A 19,600-nucleotide genomic window follows, 5' to 3' on the forward strand; every position below is an offset into this window, starting at 1 on the left:
GACTACATTACTTTACTAACTAATAAAAATACGTAATACTAAGGCAATTAATAATCCGAGTTAATGTTATTTTCAACATTTACTAATGCATTAAAAACAAAAGTTGTGTCTGTTAATATTATTTAATGAACCTGAGCTAACAATGAACTAACATTAACAAAGATGAATAAATACTGTAACAAATGTATTGTTATTGTTGGTTAATGTTAGTTGATGCATTTGCTAATGTTAACTAATGGGGCCTTATTGTAAAGTGTTACCAATATTTTTATTAGAAATATTGTGTTGTTGTTGCTATTTTCCCTTGAATATTGGGATTATAATTGGTTTATTTAGCTGTTTTTCCTGAAAAAAAGGGGGGGGGGGGAAATTATTTTACCCACAATACCATTTTTCACCATGATATGTATTATTTTTTGTGGGTTGAAGGTTAAACATACTGTCACAGTTGAACACATTCTCATCTGATCAGATAACAGTTTACACGTGTGAGAATACAGACAAACCTGTTTCTCTTCGATAGTCAGTCTCTCCACGGTCTTGATGAAGGAATGAGAAATACATTTATGTTTTCGGTGTACGGCGGAACAGATTTTCTTTCTAACTGATTTTTGCAGTTTCACAGACACATAAAGTATCTTCATATGCCATTATCAGTGAGCATTGATGTCATTTTGGTGAATCACGCTAGATGTCGCCAAAGCTTTTTGCCGACAAAAATATAAACCTTTAGTTTCAAACAGTACTATACATTGTGACATGGCCTTATTTCATTGCAGACGCCATATGTATAATTCAGCAAGTGCCATCCAGTTGGTTTTTTCTGAAATATGAAAAGCTACGTTTTATTTTTAATTCAATTTTGTGTAAAAATGTCAAAGTCGGCAGTCTAATCAAATAATACATGAGTTAAGAAATAGCTGTTAAAAATGGATGACTTGAGTAGGTACTTATTTTGAATAAGTACTTACTTCATGACCACTAAAAAGTATGTTCTCTATAGTATGAATGTGTGTACGAATGTAATCTGTATGTAGGCTACTCAACATGTTATCATTGTCATGTGGCCTAACAGTGTCAGTTTACTACCATTCACAAATGGCCTCGTGGGATAGTAAAGTGTCCAACTCTTTTATGAGTACTGTGAATTTCAGACATACTACTCTTGTCACATACTGTTTTTCGGCCAACTATATAGTAGGGAAGTATGCGATTTTGGATTCAGCCATTATTTCTAATTCATTCATCACACAGGAAATAAAAAGTCAGGTCAAGCGCAATGCAATATGGAATATACTGTACTTGTACAGTAAGCTCTATTGTATACTTTATATTTTGGCAAATGCCACTCAAATCTGCATACTGCACACTTCATACATACTGTATACTTCAGAAATAGTAAGTGTGGTCTGCATTTCTGACCTTAACCACAAACTTACTTTGACCTTAAAAGAAGTAGAGCATACATAAAAACCCACACATGTTCTCAGTGATGCTGATTTTATTGAAAAATCAATCCAACTTTTCAGACAACCGTGTTTTGGTACAATGTGAATACAAGCTTTAACATGGTACAGACGTGGACTCGTATCACATGCTATCTAGTGCAGACGCAGTATTCAGTGCAGACACAAGTGTGCACTTCTGAGAGGAATGTTACAGCATGGAATGGACTTTTTTCGGAAATCAAACACTCGGTATAGTGAGTTATTCGCTCAAGCTGTCGAAATGCAAATAAAAAAGAGAACCCCCTGAGCAAAAATGCTGTTAAACCAAATTTGATAGAGATCATACTTAATATAAGCATGCTGCACTTCTCAGAAACCTATTCAGGTGTAAATTTTACGATACTTTGTCTAGTACACTTGCATAGTTTATAACATAAAACATTATGAGGCACCAAAAACTCAATTTTCAAAGTAAACGTAACGGATAGCACATGCTGGTCCACTGATCTAATGGAATGAACTCAGGTGTACCATTTACACAAATTCACAAATCTGTTCACACACACACTCATTAACCACATTCACTCACATTTAAATGAACATCCTACAATTCATCCCTCATTTTTTCACCCTTCGGTCGGACCAGCCTGCCCATGAAAAGAATGGAGTTTGTCTTGTTGTCCTTCACCAGGAAGACGAAGGGATGGTCAGCGTAGAAGAGTTTGGGGTTTTTGAGCTTGTCGGTACCAAAGATGCTAGCATCGGGTGGATTTCCCTCGGTGCCCCACTCCATGGCGGAGGCATGGAACACGTTGGACAAGTAGAGGTCTTTCTTTCCTGAGATGTTGGACAGATCTGCTTTGGCTTTGTCTACAGCTTCGGTCAGACCCAGCTCAGCCAGATTTTTCTGCAAGACAGCGTGGTGTTATATAAGGAACTGAATTCACAGGTGAGTTTATAACACATTTGCTGATATTGCAGACTGTTCATACCTGCAGGTTGTGGCTGACCTCCATGCTGACCTTTGGCAGCGACACCGCAACCGCCCTCTGTTCCATCTTACCCATCCAGGTGTTCAGTTGTTCACGTGTTAACAGTTTCTCCACTCTTTCCAGGGCTTCTACGTGGTACGGCATGATGAACACCACAGATGACATCTTATGGGCCAGCGGCATGTTCAGAAATAAAAGCTTGTTGCTTGTGTCGTCAAAGAAGCCATAAATGCCTGAAAGACAGCATAAACGAATGTGTAAAAATGCAATCCCGCCAAATTAAACAGCAGTTATGGATATAAATGATTGACTCAAGGTAAGGCTGAAAAATTGTTTTCTTCTTCTATGTACTGGCCAGTTTTAATCTTACTGACAACTTTTTTTAAAAATCAAACTAAATATTGAAATATTTTATATATATATTATTATAAATATTTTATATATTATAAAAAATATATAACAAAATGCTGATATATATATATTATTATTATTATTTTTTGTAAACTAAAAAAGTTTCATATTTATTTTTCAAATATTCAAAAAATAATAGAACATATTTGAATGTTTGGTTTAATTTTGCGCTTTCTTTTAAGATTTTTCAATCTTTTGTTGACAAATTACATGCGATTTTATTGACTGCAATTAAATAATATGACATGACTAAAAGTAAGGATTTATTTCCATCAAAACAAAAAGTGACAAAACTATAAAAATGAACTAGTTAACTACAATAATTAATTTCTAATGAAAAATCCTCCGTAATGTACTTTTAACCACTAAGCTTTGTGTTTCAGGATCATATCTGCTTTAACCATGACCTCACCTGTGCGATGCATCATGGGTACGGAGACAGTGTAGGAGCGATGCACTAAGAAACCACGATTGTCTACCATCTTGTGGTGGAACTGCTCATCCCAGTGTGCTGGAGAGAAAACAGAGTCTCATTTTAGTTTTTGAAAGAATCTACAAATTGCTTCTCATTCTTAAGGTGATCAAGTCTTACGTTTATAAAACATGGCGTTGATGATCATGGCTCCATCGGTCTTCTCCACATCTTTGGTCACTTCAGGCAGCTTTCCGTCGGTGGACTTCGATGCCCAGTCGTTGATGGCTTTGACCGCGCTGCGCTTGTCACGGAAGTTTATTTTGGAGTGGTCGTAGTTATAATGCTTCTTGCTGCTCTTCAGAAAGCCGTCAACGAAGCTAACGGAGCTGGGCCCGTAGAAACGGTTGCTGATCTTCCAGGTGACGTTACGTGCCGTTGAGTTACTGACCTCGGTGAGGAGCTCAGACAGCCCAGAGTGCAGCAGCTCATCCTTCACCGTAGTGGCGCTCAGGACGGTTTTGACCTGAGAAGCAGTGTTGGATTTCCCTCCAAGAGCCAGCAAACCCAGCGAGGAGGCCACTACCACGGGGGAAATCAGGATGTTCTCGAGGTCCTTCTCCTTTGCCATGTTCTGGTACAGGTTGAAGGCCAAAGTGGCGCTGTTGTCTGCCAACATGGTGGCATGGCTGCTGAGGGACTTGTCTGCGCTCACGGTGGCCAATAGGCACAGGAGAACCACGCTTGACACCAACATGATTTTAGAAGTGGTAAGTTTACAGCCTGTAAGGGTAACACAAGTCGGTGAGTTGCAACGTTCATTTTACATAGATATGAGATGATTTTCTATATGTCTAGAGCTGTGGAAAGTTTTAGTTCCTGACCACAGAACTGAGAGGATAGTGCCAAGACATATCAAAGCTGCACTTTCACGCTGTAATTTCCATTGACTTTTAATAACAGGCCTGCTATGCTAAAGGAAGTCCAGCAAACATGTACAGTAAGGCAGAAATGTTACATAACTGCCACGTGAACAGTGAACCTCACTAAGATCTTAGAAGATCTGAGATCCTTCATCACATCACGTTTTTGCTTATAAATGAGAAATATTCCTTGGGGAACACGAAAGAAGGTATTGATCCCTTTAGAGGTTTGAGGTTTACTCTACCTCTACTGTTTTCTATATTGATATACGTGACCCTGGATCACAAAACCCGGTCGCACGGGTATATTTGTGCCAATAGCCAACAAAGCATTGTATGGGTCAAAATTATCTATTTTTCTTTTAGGCCAAAAATCATTAGGATGTTAAGTAAAGATCATGTTCCATGAAGATATTTTGTAAATTTCCTATGTTAAATATATCAAAAAAATATGTTTGTGAGTGGATCCAGAATCAGCAACAGAAATGGACAACTTTAAAGATGATTTTGTCAATATTTAGATTTTTTTGCACCCTCAGATTCCAGATTTTCAAATAGTATCTCGGCCAATTATTGTTCTATCCTAACAAACCATTCATCAATGGAAAGCTTATTTATTCAGATTTCATATGATTACCCATAAGACCAAAATAGTATTTATTCCTGTGATGACAAAGCTGAACTTTCAGCATAATTACTCTCATTCTAATCTGCTGATTTGCTGCTTAAGAAACTTTTATTATTATTAACAATGTTTAAAACAGTTGTGTTGCTTAAGGTAGCTTTTTTTTATATATATATATAAATCTTTCGTAACATTTTAAATGTCATTACTGACACTTTTGATCAATTGAATGCATCCTTGCTAAATAAAAGTAAAAAAAAAAAAAAAACCTTTTGAACGGTCATGTATAATATCACATTTCCCCAAGATGCAAAATATATTCATTGGAGAAAAAGCTGTAACAGCCACATATTCAGATTCCACGGCTCCCGGAGTCATCTTACGCTGGGTGACCGTTATCCAATCAGGAATGCCAGGATGGCAGGAAGTTACACTAGTGTGGGAACATCAGACTTCAGACATGTTGTAGTTTGTGCAGCTGTTCCCCACCCTTCTACCGCATGAACAGCTCAAAATGTTGCCTTCAGCCATACAAAACGCACCAAAATGCACTTTTATTATGCCCATCTGGGCGAGTCAGAGCTTGAAGGAGCAATTTTGGACATATACGTAAAAAGCCTTTAGAATCATCACACAAACACAGTTAATCAAAGCACTTGGCTACTTATGAACACTTATCTTTGAGTAAAACTACCAACGTCTCTTGCAAACATTTATTTTACATTTTAACATTTTGAAAGAAGGACTCTGTTATGGAAACTGGCTACTTTAAAATTTTGCTGTTGATTAAGCCTGAATGCAAAATGTTTTCACAACTGTAATGGCATCTATTACTCACCTCTCAGAGCTTCCGAAAACTTTTGCAACCTCTCGGATCTATTGGCTTCCCCCGACATCAAATCCTTCATGCAGACATTTTAGTCTGGAAAAGAAACTTCTGGAAGTTGGGAAAGGAGTATTATAATGGTCCCCGTGTTCTGTGAGACCTCCCCCAGATCCAGTTACTGTGGGAACTGGACTCTCTCCTCAAGGTCCTAAAGGCAGAAGGAACCTGACCCTTTTCCTGCTCACACAATGACTATAAATAAAATAAAGTGCTGGGAAAAAGGTGAATATGGAAAAAAAGGTGGATGCAGTACAGAAATGTGGACATCAGATTTAAATATTCTAGCAAGAAACAAAATGTAATTTAGTCTAAAATCTGGCAGTAGGCCTACATTTTTGTATTTGTATTTAATAGGAGAGTTTAACATTTATATTATAAAAGTAACTGTAAAAAGTCTAGTTTCATCTGTAAGGTTAAGACAAATGGTTATTCTACTTCCACCCCCACCCCCACCCGGTCTGTCTCTTGTCTCTCTCTCTTCTGTGTGCCACGTTTGTACTGTCTGCAGTGGGTCGTGTCTAGGCCTGCAGGCGGACAAAACTGGACAGAGATTTTATCTCACTTTGGGTGTGCAGCAAGTTTTATAGTTCCCATTTGTCCCCATTTAAGAAGACATCTATTTTAAAATGCTCTTTATGCTCTAAACTAATACATAATGTATCTTCTTTATATAGCACCAGGAATCCTGTTCTACAAATATGAGGAACGTATTGCTCACCCCATTTTTATACTCTCTATTTACGAATATGATGAGATACGCATGCTAGCAACATGTTATTTCATGCTAGCAATTAAATCTTGCTAGAAGCATGGTAATTCATACTAACAGAATGTTAAAACATGCTAGCAACATGTTAGTGTTTTGGTAAGACATGCTAGCAATATGCTAATCCATGCTAATTAACATATGAAAATGCTTGCAACATGCTAATTCATGCAAGCAATATATTAAACATGCTAACATAAAAAATGTTAGCAAAAAAGTACAAGCACCAAAGTAGCCGGAGCAACTTTTCTCTATTTATGGATATGAGATACGCAACTTTAGGCGAGTGACGAATAAACACAATTTCACTAGCCTGGGAAAACCCAGACCACTCTCAGTTGTAACTGAGTTAGGGTCTGGCAAAGCTCCATAGACAATTCATTTCCACAGGGGCGTCACCAACGGACGTCGGATAGATCTAAAACCAATCAGAGGGATGAATGACATGACGTATGCAGAGCGACGGAGAAACATCTCGAGACTCTCAGCAATTCTCTGTTTGTGTTAACGAAAATGACAATTTTAAATCGCTTGAAACAGACGCGATAGCTGATTCGAACGAGTGATGTTGTGATGTTCCACGGCGGCATCCATCTTTGTAATGTACAAAATCTGCGTCACCGTCTCTGCTCTGTCGTCATCGTGTAAAGCCCGCCCCAACGTTTCTGATTGGTGCCGCGATTTCGACGGATTGGAAATGGGTTTCAATGGGCTCTTTGCCAGACCCACTTGCAGAGCAAATCTAAATTTGCCAGAAGTGGTCTGGGTTTTCCCAGGCTACAATTTCACACAATATAATATAATTTCACTATATAATTTTTTTTTATATATATAATAGTAAATCAGGGTAAGACAAAACCCCATTTTGGAAGAACGATTTATGATCTATTGACTCGTTATTTTAATTTTGTTAATTTTGAACAAAAAAGTTACATGTTTAATGTGAATAGCAAATCTCAGATAATTTGGTTTTGTAAGAATTTGATTTTGATTGCTCATCTGAGTTTGTGACGTTAAGATGTGATTTTAAAATATATGTCATCATGAAACAGATCTCATTAGCTGCATGTGGGCTGAACATTAACATCTAACACGACACTGTTGAAAGATACAAACCATTAACAGCACAGCTTTCAAAGTATACACCTCCAGGCCACTTTGTAAAGATCAGTGAAAACACAGCTGAGGCGATGGCATTCCTCGGGCCTCAGAATGTTGAAAGAATGCTGCTCGCTTCAGTTGTCAGGGTTTCTTTTCTGATTTGCTGCTTAATGCTGTTAGATCTGCATAGCTTGAGGTTTAACCCAGACTGACAGTCACTGATTAACTGCCATGAACAAAAGGGAAAGCGAGAGAGTTATTTCATCAGTATAGATTCTGAAACAACTACATTTATGCCCTTGTATTTGCTTCTTCTGTTCCCATTTGGAATTATCTATACATTAGTGTTGCTAAAGCATATTTATTGCTCAAACTTAGTGTATTTTGAACAAACCCTGAACTTTACTGAACTTTGGTGCAATGGTTATGAATGACAGCTCTAAATGTGCATACCATCTAAAACAAGCAGAAAGCAGGTCAGAAAATGTAATATATTTACTGTAATTCACTTGCACTCAGGGCCAAAAACTGCTCACTGAGCATAATACAGTAATATTGTGAAATATTATTACAATTTAATGATTTAATGTGTATTTAAGCTACCTCTTCGTCTAAGACTAAATGTAAACCGTAGCTGCATTCCAGTTCAGAGGCTGCATCCTTCAAAATCTGCATTCGAAGGCCGGATTGCGACACAGCGGTGTAAAGAAGGCTGTCCCAATTTGGAGGAACCTGGCCTCGAAATGCATCCTTCGTTCCCTGAAATGATTGATCCTTCGAGACCTAGCCTTCCTCTAGAATTCATGAATTCTAATTAATGTTAGCAATGTGTTAAAACATGCTAATTCATGCTAGCAACATGTTAAAACATGCTAGCAACATTCCAATTAATGCTACCAATGTGTTAAACATGCTAGCAATATGTTAATTCTTGTTAGCAACATGTTACTTCATGTTAGCAGCATGGTAATTCATACTAACAATGTGTTAAAACATTCTACCGACATGCTAGCAATGTGTTAAAACATGCTATAGCAACATGTTAGTGGGCCTGTTTATACCTCGTATTAAGATGCACTTTGGTCGATCAGATCACAAGTAGACGAGGGAGACACATAGCCATTAATCACACGGAATGGACCAGCTTTTAAAACACACGGAAAGCACCAGCTTTTGTTTTTGCTCTGATAGCCACAAGACGTCTGGCTAGACGCGTTAGGTCAGTAGGCGGAGGAGAGTACACTATTGAAAAATGCTGGGTTGTTTTAACCCAACTTTGGGTCAAATATGGACAAACTCAAACGTTTGGGTTAAAAATTGTCCATATGACCCGGTCGAAAGTGGGCAAGCTCAAAACGTCGTCCACTTGTGATCCGATCGACCAAAACACATCTTAATCCAGGTGTGAACAGGGCCTGTGTTTTGGTAAGACATGCTAGCAACGTGCAATTCATGCTAGTAACATGTTAAAATGCTTGAAACGTGCTCATTCATGCTAGCAATATATTTAAACATGCTACAAACATGTTAGCAAAATGTAAAATAATGCTAGACACATGACATGCTTACAACATCCTGCTAGGAAGTTTAAAAAACTTTCAGACAAGGGTTTGTCAGGTCAACATACTGTAAAACTTTACTTTCTAGTTAGAAAAAAAAATGGATCTTTGCTGAATACAAGTATTAATGTCTTTCAAAAATACTACTGACCCCAACCCTGTGTATATCTATATATAACAATAATGTAGAATTCATATGTGTAGACAATGAGTGCCGGGGAAATGGCAGGATGCTCTTCCTGCAGTCTTGTTTACATCCACGTATCCATAAACGACTCATTAAAGGGACCGGCCTGCCAAAATCACATACTTCAATCAAAACCAGCCTTCATTTTTGACTACATTTTAACTATTGTAGTTGGGTTTCTGTTCATTGCAACTTTAAAATGTCTGTTGGGTGGGATATTTCAGGTTATGAATGAATGTTCTGCAGTCTATGACTAATGTATCAGAGGTTCAGATCGGTGGAAACCTGCCCAGCTATTGTGAGCTTTTCCGTCACACAGAAGGAATTTCGCTCTCGACATGTTAAAGATTTTGTCTGTCCTTTGTGCTCTGCAGGCAGATCCCGAGAAGATATGATCGCTATGTCTGGTGGAGTCTGGTCTGTGTCTTAACTGTAAACTTAAGGTGTCCTTTAATGGTGTCACTGATCTCTAAATACTCCAACTACTTCAGATCATGAGCAGTCATTGCAAGCTGATACTCTGTTGTGACTATGGCAAACACTAGTATATCGTAAAGCAGTTTAAGCTAAAAGAAACAACGTTTTTTTATCACAGTAATCTTTATTTTCTAAAAGACTCTATCAAGACTAATAGTACTTTGTGCACACACCACAATTTTGTGAGAGAGGCAAAACATCTGGGAGCATCAAAAATAGATGAATGAAATCTTGTGGACAAGTATGAAAATGTCAGCTCACTTTTGTTTTCCTCGATTTTGATGTATTTGACTGCATGTTCCTGCAACTACGAATGTGACCACTAGGTGCTGCTAGTTTCACACGCATAAACCGGAGCAAAACATACTGTGGAAGATTTAGCTTATTCCAGTTTTGATGGTTCCCTATAGCTATTTCAAAATGAAACTGGTGTAATTACAAATGATTTATATTTGATAAATACATGTAACATGGTACCATCATTCCAATAATAAAATTATTATAGGCCTACTATATAAATTATTGTCCATATACTTGCATAGCACACACTGGAGTTGATATGAGCAGAATGATCATCCTGACACCTCAGCACATAAGAAAATCCCACATCGAATACACATGCAGCTGTGCCCGACTAGTGTGTCTAACTCAAAGTCACGCTTGCTGAAGGACGGCTTCAGTCCACCAGTAGGTTGTTAAAGATTAGGATGTGATGCAAGCTTGGCTCAGGCCAGAGGTTAATCTCTCACTGTCATCCTGGAATAGAAGCGGTGGATGCTGTGCTCTGTCTCTACGCCTGCAGTCTGCATAAGTATAGGTGGTCTCTCCAAACACTGCTTCAAAAAAAAAAAAAGGTTTCTTTGTTCAGGTAGACAGACAGAGCTGAGGAACAGAGACACAGCATGGTCAGTTTATTAATAGTGTCTGGGCCATAGCTGGGCTATGCAGGTTGTTGCTTCGAGTCCGCTTGAAATCACGTTTTTCCCCCTCGGTTGAAATTATGTGGGGATCTTTTTGAGGGGTCACCTCGGATTAAATCACAGGGCCAACCTAAAGCCTGGAGCCACTAGAATCGTCACCACTTTTCGTCCCGCTAGCGGCAGCCCTGATAGTATATTAGTAATATTGAATATTTAGTAAAAATTTTCATTTGTAATTATTTTTGAGACAAATCATTAATATCAGAGACTCATGACTTAAACTCCACTTATAACAACTGAATGAAGTGGGATCTCGTTCGTAAATAAATTTAATGAACGAGGCATCTGGTTCAAAATCGACTTTGTTGCCAAGCGTATGATGGTTAAACTCCTTTTTGACGCATCTTAGTTGATAATAAAAGAGTTGATAATAAATGAATCAATGACTTGTTCATAAGACAGTCCCTTGTCGCCACCTACTGGGATAATGATGTAACCGATAGAAAGCTGTGGCCAAATATTACGGTAAGTGTGTTCAACTTAAAGCAGCACTGTGCAGACCGATTGGTGAATGACATCTAAGTACTGCGAGAGTGATTTGAAAGCTTACAGAGCCATCTGCTCTCTAATCGCTCTTGCGGTACTTTGATGCCACACACTGTTCAGTCTGAGCTGTACTGCTTCAAGTCGAAGGCTGTCCCTGAAATCGCCCCTCTTAAATAGAGCACTATTTGAGGGCATATAGGTGAACGAAACAATAGTGGACTTTATTGAGTGCACTCATTCATTCCCACAATGCACCGCAAAAACGAGTGTACAACCATAGACAGTATATAAACTGGACACAGCGACCCCATAAGTTTCAACGGATAAAAGTGAAGTCAATTAGAAGCACACACTTCCTGATGGCTGGGCGAACTGCGCAGGCTCAAACTGAGCTTGACGACGTAGATGTGACGTGAGCAACCTGTCTGACAGTCTTCTAGTAGCTGTGCCGAGAGAAATCTGAATCATTCCCTTCCGAATCTCGCAGAGACGGAGAGCGTGAGTGTTAGCTGTCCATGAGCTAGCAGCAAGAGCAACTTTATCACTCTCTATGGGCTTCTCCCTTGACTTTATCGGACTTTATGCCTCCACGTCCCCCCGATTGCTTGCGAGCTTCTCTGCCTGTCTATACGGTAATATCGTATAGACAGTAATATCCAACTCGACTTGTGCGACAGTCGCGTGGTTATGACGCAATCGTTAGCCTATTTTTACAAAAACTGCTTCTACGGGGCCATAACGTAAGATACAAGGTAATGGAGCCTTTTATACATTTTCGTGTTTCTTTAGAAATAAACAATGGACAAATGGAGTCTTTAAACGCCTCAGATGGAAAGTTATTCGCTGTCAAAGTGACGCCAAAATGAATGGGAGTCAACGGAATGCTAACAGCAGGTGGGGGTCCGCTAATCAATGGCGCCCGGCGCCCGGGAAAGCTTCAGTTTCCGGCGGATGGATTACCTTGTGTACAAATGATGTATGCTCAAAGGCTAGAGAATACCCATAATGCACGGTGACGCTTGTGCCGAATTAACTCCTGAGTCTGACCAGAAGATGGCTCTCACAGCTAGCTAAATCATCCATCCATCCGATTTCCAAACCGCTGGTCCAAAGTGGCTATAGTGTAATTTTTTAATTCCTTGTAAATTGATTATTAAATTGTTTGATTAAGGTTTATACATAGTTTTAACGACAGGGTTCAAGATAGGCATATTTTCATCTTACAACTGGAGCTGCCAGTTTCATAACAGTAACAACTGCTATGCAAAAGCGGCACCCCATCCGGCACACACAGTGTCTGTATTCACTCACTCATTCACTCCCTCAAGTGAGCTAGGCTAGTGGACTAGCCTAATTCAGTCGAGAATTGTGGGTATATGGGGCGATTTCGGACACAGCCGAACCTATGAGCCGAACACACCAAACGAATCTATGAATGAATCTTTTTAGTGAGCAAATTCATAAGATTCAAGTCACTGAGGTGAATCAAATACCTCAAGTCTTTTCTTTGCTGAGAAGTTGGAGCTGTTGAGATGATTCTTTTTTTAACGCTAATTGACAGATATCGCTTTTATTACCTTAAATACAGCACTGTTCACAAATACTGAGGTTTGTTAATTACTAGGAGCGCGTTGATGACGCTTGATCAAGAGGAGGAGGAAGAGGAGGCGCGCAGCTCCTCCCACGGGCTTTTGGATCGGATGGATTTACTCACCCGATCTGTAGCCTAATATCTTCGGTGAATCACAATCCTCCAAACACAACGTGAAAACACGTTGTAGTGCAATATTCATATGAACCATCTTGCTGGAGATCGTGCCAGTGCCAGTCAGATTGGATTTAAAGCGCCGTGCGCGCGTCCGAAACTTTAATGTAGTTTATTTCCATTAATGTCACACACCTTGATGCGTTGAGTGGGCTGTTTAACATTGAAATAAAGAGACAATCAGAAGACAACACAAGTTAAGAGAAGAACAGTGGAGAAAGAGAACTCAACTACCTGCGCTGATCACCTTGTCGAAGAGAAGGTAAGAAGGAAAAGAAAAGAAGAGTCTGGATAAGTAGCCTATACTTAAGCATGTTTACTATCACATGCCTATGTAGTTGGCTAGCCTACGTTTACATTTAGTCATTTGATTTATATTTTATGTATGCATCGCAACAATAGCTATGCAACAAGTAAACGAAGTTTTGTTTATTTAAAACTTCAGTTTATCTTTATACAATTGAGTTCTCTTGAAAAGTATGTGATTGTAGGCTACCATTTTGATAATAATACCACACTTTGTATAGGTTATTCCACGGTTTCGAATTTATGCATTTATGCGACAAATGCCCAGTGTACCAATGTACAAACAAACTTGTTTCTTTTAGGTACAGTATTGGTGTTTATTAAAAGCTTTGTAAAGTAGGGTGAATTCAGTTTTATTGTGAGACTTTTTGCCATTGAGATGACTGGGGAAAAGTCCCAATCCACCTGAATTCACCCCTTTGTCTGTTTTAACAGTTACTCTTCACTCAAAGTTATAATTACTCCGTGTTCAGTATCTGTTTACATAAAACAGACCTGGCAAGTTGACAGTTTTTTTTTTTCCTTCTAAAACGCAGCATGTTGTCACACATTATGGGGCTGTCACAATGGAATATTCAAGTTTTTCAACTAAATTTAAGCTGTACATTTTCTCATTTATATTTTTTTGTAAGTTTTTAACATTATATTCAAAGCAATGAATGTGAACAAAGCAAAATATCCAAATAAATGAACAAAATAAAACAAAAAGAACAAATATGTGCCTCTACCCGAGATTTCTGAAAAATGATCTTGTCCTGAGAGTTCAAATCTACCTTGATCGGTTGACTCTTGTCTGATGTGTGGTTTGTACAACTGTTTCACAACAGCTATTGAAAGATATGATTATTGCAATTTTAGTTTAGAGAACAGAATTTGCAAACATGTTTTCTAATGATTAAAATTTGAGAGGGTTTTGAATGAGATGTTTGAAATCATTCAAAATCACTAATAGAGAAAACAAGCATGTGTATTTGGACTTTTCACTTAATATATTACTGAGATATAGTTTCTGTGACAACTAGCCCCAGTCTCCTGACCATCAACACCTTTTTGTGTGTGTAAGCGGCATTTTTTGTGTGTGTTTTTTTTTTAGTTAAATAAAAATGACCCTTTCATACCCTTCCAATTCTTTATTATGCTGCCAGAATCTAATGAGGGCACATAATTTCTCTAAAACTTCAAAAGTTTTGGGCTGAATGTTGAGGGAAGTGGTGCAGACCGCTCCTCAGGAAATGTCCAAGAGAGAAAAGACTAACATTTGAGCAAGAGACGGGAGCAACCAGATGAAGGGTGTTGGATGTTGATGTCTTTCATCTTCTCCAGTCCCAAGCTCTGACTGTAGACTTGTTCATAACAAGGCATTTCAGGTCTCCTGAGAAATTATTGCCTGATTTCACCATTTGGTGTCATTCAGTCACAAATACGGTCTTCGTATCATATTTCGCTTTTACAATGGCATCTACGTCAAGGTACCATCATTATGAGCTCTCCACAACAACCAGCCATGTTTAACATCCAAACTATGAGATTGCTGTTTTTCAGAGCAGGTGAGAAGGTGCCAAAACAAAAACAGCATAATAAGAGAGATAAATAAGGTTGTCTGTGCTCACATTATCTCAGATAAATCCACAGAGGGCCCACCAGAGGAGTGGGAATACAAAGGGCTCGTTTCATCCATGGGAAAGTAAACCCTTCCTCTGTGCGGCGAATCCATCAAACCTGTTGGATGATTTCCCACTGAAACTTCCCAAAGTCGTTTTACCCATTCTTCAATACGTCACTGCTGTTCTGCGCTGTCTAATCAGAAGCTGTACAATGACTTAATGTCTCTCTATTTTCAGACTTTTGAATCATGCATGAGTCCTGGAATAGAAACCGTGTTCATTTTCTTGTTAATGTCATGCTGGAGTTAATGAGAGTTTCTGGACTCAAAATCTGAGGTGAAAATCAATGAATCTCACGAGGAATGAATGGAAAACGTACAATATTGTTGCATCACAAGTGCTGCTGTTGTCAAATCACATTCTGGCATCACCTTCATCATGTTGTTCCAAAACTGTATGACTTCGGGGGAGCCTTGGAAACGACACTGTTTTCAACTAAAAATGGAAAACTTTTTATGCGATTTGGCTGTAAATTTACACGACAACACCGTTTTGGCGGCCTGTAAACGAAAGCTTTTGAAAACTGGATTCAAGGTGCAAGGTTTTGAGATCAATACCGTTGTAGTCTCCGTGTAAACTACAAAAACGCTAATTTGTGAAAACGGTGACATCATGCGCATGCATATTACGCGTTCACATAGGCGCGTAGTGTTTCTTTACAAAGTGACATCGCCAACTACTGGCAGCATAATACAGAGTTTTAGTTGTTTTCGCAGATACGTGTGAATCGGGATTGTTTTGACAACGTTGTGACCTGTACGCAAAAATTTTTTTTGTTGTCATGCAACAAACCCTAAATTTCTTCTATGAAATGCAACTGAAGTGAACTTTTTCCTCTTTTTTTTAACAAAACAACAAGCCTGATTATAAATATGCAATGTAGTCATTGTTAAAAAAAATTTTTTTTGCTCTAAAATAATAAAGATTGGCCAAAATGATCAACTCTACAAAAACAGGCGCTCTGTGAAGATATGTTTTTGAAGCGCCGATCATTGTAGCCAATCACAGACATGTTGAGCGTGTGAACGCAATGGTGTTTAAGAACACATTCAACAGCCCTTAAAATGCTTGAGAGAAATGCTGGTACCATCATATTTTTAAAACTTCAGTACTGGTACTTTTGACACTGCTGAAAATTAGGTATATTAATTTATTTCTGAAAATCTTTTTTAATGCTAGTGTAGTAGATGATCAAATGATCTGTTATGTAATTAGAAGTCTTGGGTGTGGCGTGTAACGGTATGTATCAGAATTACAATTCCCATTAACTTTTTCCGTAGAGAAATAGTTATAATGATATCCTCTAATAGAAATAATAGAATTTTTTCCAATGTAGTGGACATTATATTTTAGCACATTTCTCTGACACCATACATGTCACAACCTGGGTGTCCTGTAAAGAGCACATGCAGGGCTTTTCAGAGATGCCAAATGTTTGGAGGTTTCACTATGAAAACAACTTCTCCTTGGTCTTTAAAAATGTCTGACATTCATTTAGTGATCTAATGTAGCACTCTTATGGAAATAATTAAAATCGGACTACTTTTCAAATTGTATTTAATAAACCAACATCTCAGGAAAACGTTATGGGGTTTCAAATCAAAACATGACTTTCTGTTACAGAACAGGGCATTGATTTCATACATGTCTAGACTCTACTGTAGAGAGAGACACCAGGAAATCATGTTTATCAGGCATTTTGGGTATATTTTTATATATATATATATATATATATATATATATATATATATATATATATATATATATATTCCTGTGAAATATTAGATCTTATTATTAAAATGTTGCTAAGTATTACTCCAATTATTAGACTTCTTTTTTTTTTCATTAAATGTTGCTCCAAGAACACATTAATGTGCAAATTATATACAGTTTATAGATACATTACATTGAATGGGAATATTAATTTATGGCCTTTTTACCCACATATTGCATGAAGTAAAATGGTGTATCAATGCATTCCGTTATATCTTTCATATCATAGTTGAGAATCATCTTTATACAAAATCCTGAAACCCCAATGTATTGGTGATTGAAAAAAAAAAATCCCATTATTTTTGCTTATACATACAATTTCATGTCATTTTATTTTTTAATCAACTGAGTCCTGGTGTCCACTACTACAGAGGACATAGCATAAGAGTAACATATGAATAAAATATCATTTTTCAAAAAATATTTACAATGTGATGACATGGAAAAAAAAATCCCAAAACTTTTTTGGGGGGTCTCAGGGGGACATGAAAACGTCAAAAACAAACTTTCCGTGAGCTCAGGTATTGTTAAATGAGCATATTTCTCTTTAGAAGTCACAGCTTCATGTCTTCATTTCAGATTTGTTTAATATTCCCAGTGGAAAAACTACATACCTCACAATCTTGAAGAGAGATTCCCCTTGGATCCACTGATCAGAGAATCCGCTGTTACCATGGAAATAAGAACTGCGCCATAGAGCTTTGTCCTCCCACTTCCATGAAGCATTGCGAATGTCCTAATCGAGTCAGTATCCATACACTCCCAAACAACTTACATATTTGAATATTTTACAATAAACTTTAAATACATTTAAAATATATTAAATTGTTGCATATTTTACAATACGTTAAAATATGTTGCAGTTTGCATTGCACTTATCAAATACTGAATTTTGTACCTCAATCAATGACTATAAGTCAATAATGTTATATTGAAATTTTCTATCACATATTTTGCAATGCTTCATGGGCTGTTTAGTTCAGGTTTTTAATTTTATATGATTAATCTCTGACCAAGTTGGTTTGATTCATGGATTTTAAAACTTACAAAAGATTTTTTTAAAATCCAGAAAATGAATGGGGAAAAACACTTTGCTGAAGCTAAGCACTTCGTTGTATTTCGTCCCTTTGCTCACTTGAGGAGAGGGCCTGGAGTGAGGCAGGAAATTAAGCAGACAAAAAGTACAGTAGCTTCCTGTTTCTGGCGATCATACCTGTCGGGAAAGTCCGTCCGGCATGGAAGGGCGAGAGGGTCTGCAGTTTGAGCTGGTGGGAATAGGACTCGGAAAAAGCAGACGACTCGTTTTACTCTCCTGATGTTGGAGAATTCAGGCTTTTGTAAGTCTTAAAAGCTCGTGGAAAGCTCAGTGTCATGGAAACAGGCTGAAGCATGAAGCCCCACACCAGTACAGCTGCGTACCCACATGCACACACACACAAGTATACTACATATCTTCTACTCAAGTGTGTGTCTACCACTGTAAACATTGAGAGATGTGGTTTTAAATGGATTTATGAAGAATCTGTTTTAATATTGAGGCTGAAGGATCTGTTTTGCTATTCCATAAGTCATGCAGCTGCACTGCTTCTCAGTGTGTCATAGGGAGACATAATTGCGTCAATAAGAGTTTAAGCTTGCGTAGATATATCATTTAGTATGTATAGTAATTTAAAAAGGTGATAAACACTACAGTTCAAAAGTTTGGGGTCGTTTTTTTTAAAGAAGTCTCTTATGCTCACCAAGGTTGCATTTATTTGATCAAAAAAGGCAGTAAACTAACAAATTTTACAATAATTAAAAAAATTATATTTTGAAAGGTAATTTATCCCTGTGATGGAAAGGTGAGTTTTCCGCATGATTATTAGGCTACTCCAGTCTTCAGTGTCACATGATCCTTCAGAAATCACTCTTATATACGTATTTGCTGCTCAAGAAATATTTCTTATCATTATCAGTGTTGTAAACAGTGATGCTTCATATTGTTGTGGAAACAATTTTATTTTATAAATAAAATGTTCAAAAGAACAGCATTGATTAAAATAGAAATCTTTTGTAACTTTATTAATGTCTGTACTGCCACTTTTGATCAAATTAATGCAGATCCTTGCTGATTAAAAGTATCGTACTGACCCCAAACTTTTGAACTCTTGTGTATCTGTGGTGTTCACACTGAATCCCAGGTGTAAAGCTTCCTGACGGCTCAACCTCCAAAAACCCTAAGGAAGTTGGGAATGAACTTTATCCCATTTACTTTCCAGCTGGGAATAACACTGTTGAGTAGACATCTGAATTTATCTAAAGCTTTGACGACTGAAGGTCATGCAAATACACTTAAAGGGATAGTTCATCAAAACTTTTGAAAAATGTCTTTGTTTGTCTCTATCTGTATAATTTAAGGGTCCGTTTACACAACAACGATGTACAAAAATCGGGAAAAGTTTTTCCTTTGCGTTTCGCACACAGACGACAACGGTGTCAAAATGATCCCCGTTCGCACGGATCCGCAAAAACGAAACATTACATGCTTATAGACAGAACACGTAATACGCATGCGCATGACGTCACCGGTTTCACAAATGCGCTTTTTTGTAGTTTACACAGAGACTATAACGGTATCGTTTTCAAAAACGTGCACTTTGAATCCTGTTTTTAAAAGTTTGCGTTTTCAGGCCCCTAAAATGCTGTTGCCATGTAAATGAATAGCCCAATTTTTTTTTTTTTTGGCTTAACTGTCCCTTTAAGAATAGGGTGACAGATGCGATGTTAACATCGTGTGTGTGTGTGTGTGCTCTTCCCCAATCAGGCGCTCACACAAGAGTGTTACCTCGCTCATACAGGG

The 19,600-nt window shown here is 37.9% G+C and overlaps 2 protein-coding genes across 6 annotated transcripts in view; one reads left to right on the forward strand and one right to left on the reverse strand.

Moving 5' to 3' along the window:
• Window positions 1–1,457: 1,457 nt before the first annotated feature.
• serpinh1a (serpin peptidase inhibitor, clade H (heat shock protein 47), member 1a) lies at window positions 1,458–6,117 on the reverse strand. Its single transcript, XM_079598978.1, has 5 exons — window positions 5,650–6,117; window positions 3,444–4,046; window positions 3,264–3,362; window positions 2,441–2,673; window positions 1,458–2,355 (listed from the first exon to the last, which is right to left on the reverse strand). The coding sequence occupies exons 1-5, from the start codon at window positions 5,717–5,719 to the stop codon at window positions 2,053–2,055; spliced, it is 1,308 nt and encodes a 435-aa protein (XP_079455104.1). The 5' UTR covers window positions 5,720–6,117; the 3' UTR covers window positions 1,458–2,052.
• A 6,537-nt stretch (window positions 6,118–12,654) lies between these two features.
• gdpd5a (glycerophosphodiester phosphodiesterase domain containing 5a) overlaps window positions 12,655–19,600 on the forward strand; it is a 28,529-nt gene continuing 21,583 nt past the window's right edge. Inside the window, exon 1 of one of the 5 annotated variants that reach the window (XM_079598977.1) lies at window positions 12,655–13,280. The gene's annotated coding sequence lies outside the window, so the exon portion shown is untranslated. The remainder of the gene's footprint in view (window positions 13,281–19,600) is intronic. The other 4 variants (XR_013796068.1, XR_013796069.1, XM_079598976.1 and 1 more) reach the window with 4 other exon arrangements.

This window comes from Phoxinus phoxinus, assembly GCF_949152265.1.
Source record: "Phoxinus phoxinus genome assembly, chromosome: 23".
Lineage (NCBI taxonomy): Eukaryota > Metazoa > Chordata > Actinopteri > Cypriniformes > Leuciscidae > Phoxinus > Phoxinus phoxinus.

Excerpts from the sequence above, each read along its gene's own strand:
- serpinh1a (XM_079598978.1), bottom strand. The coding sequence starts at position 5,719 with ATGAAGGATTTGATGTCGGGGGAAGCCAATAGATCCGAGAGGTTGCAA. Across the intron at positions 3,363-3,443 it reads CAACGCCATGTTTTATAAAC|CACACTGGGATGAGCAGTTC; the intron begins GTAAGACTTGAT and ends TTTTCTCTCCAG. Across the intron at positions 2,674-3,263 it reads ACCCATGATGCATCGCACAG|GCATTTATGGCTTCTTTGAC; the intron begins GTGAGGTCATGG and ends GCTGTCTTTCAG.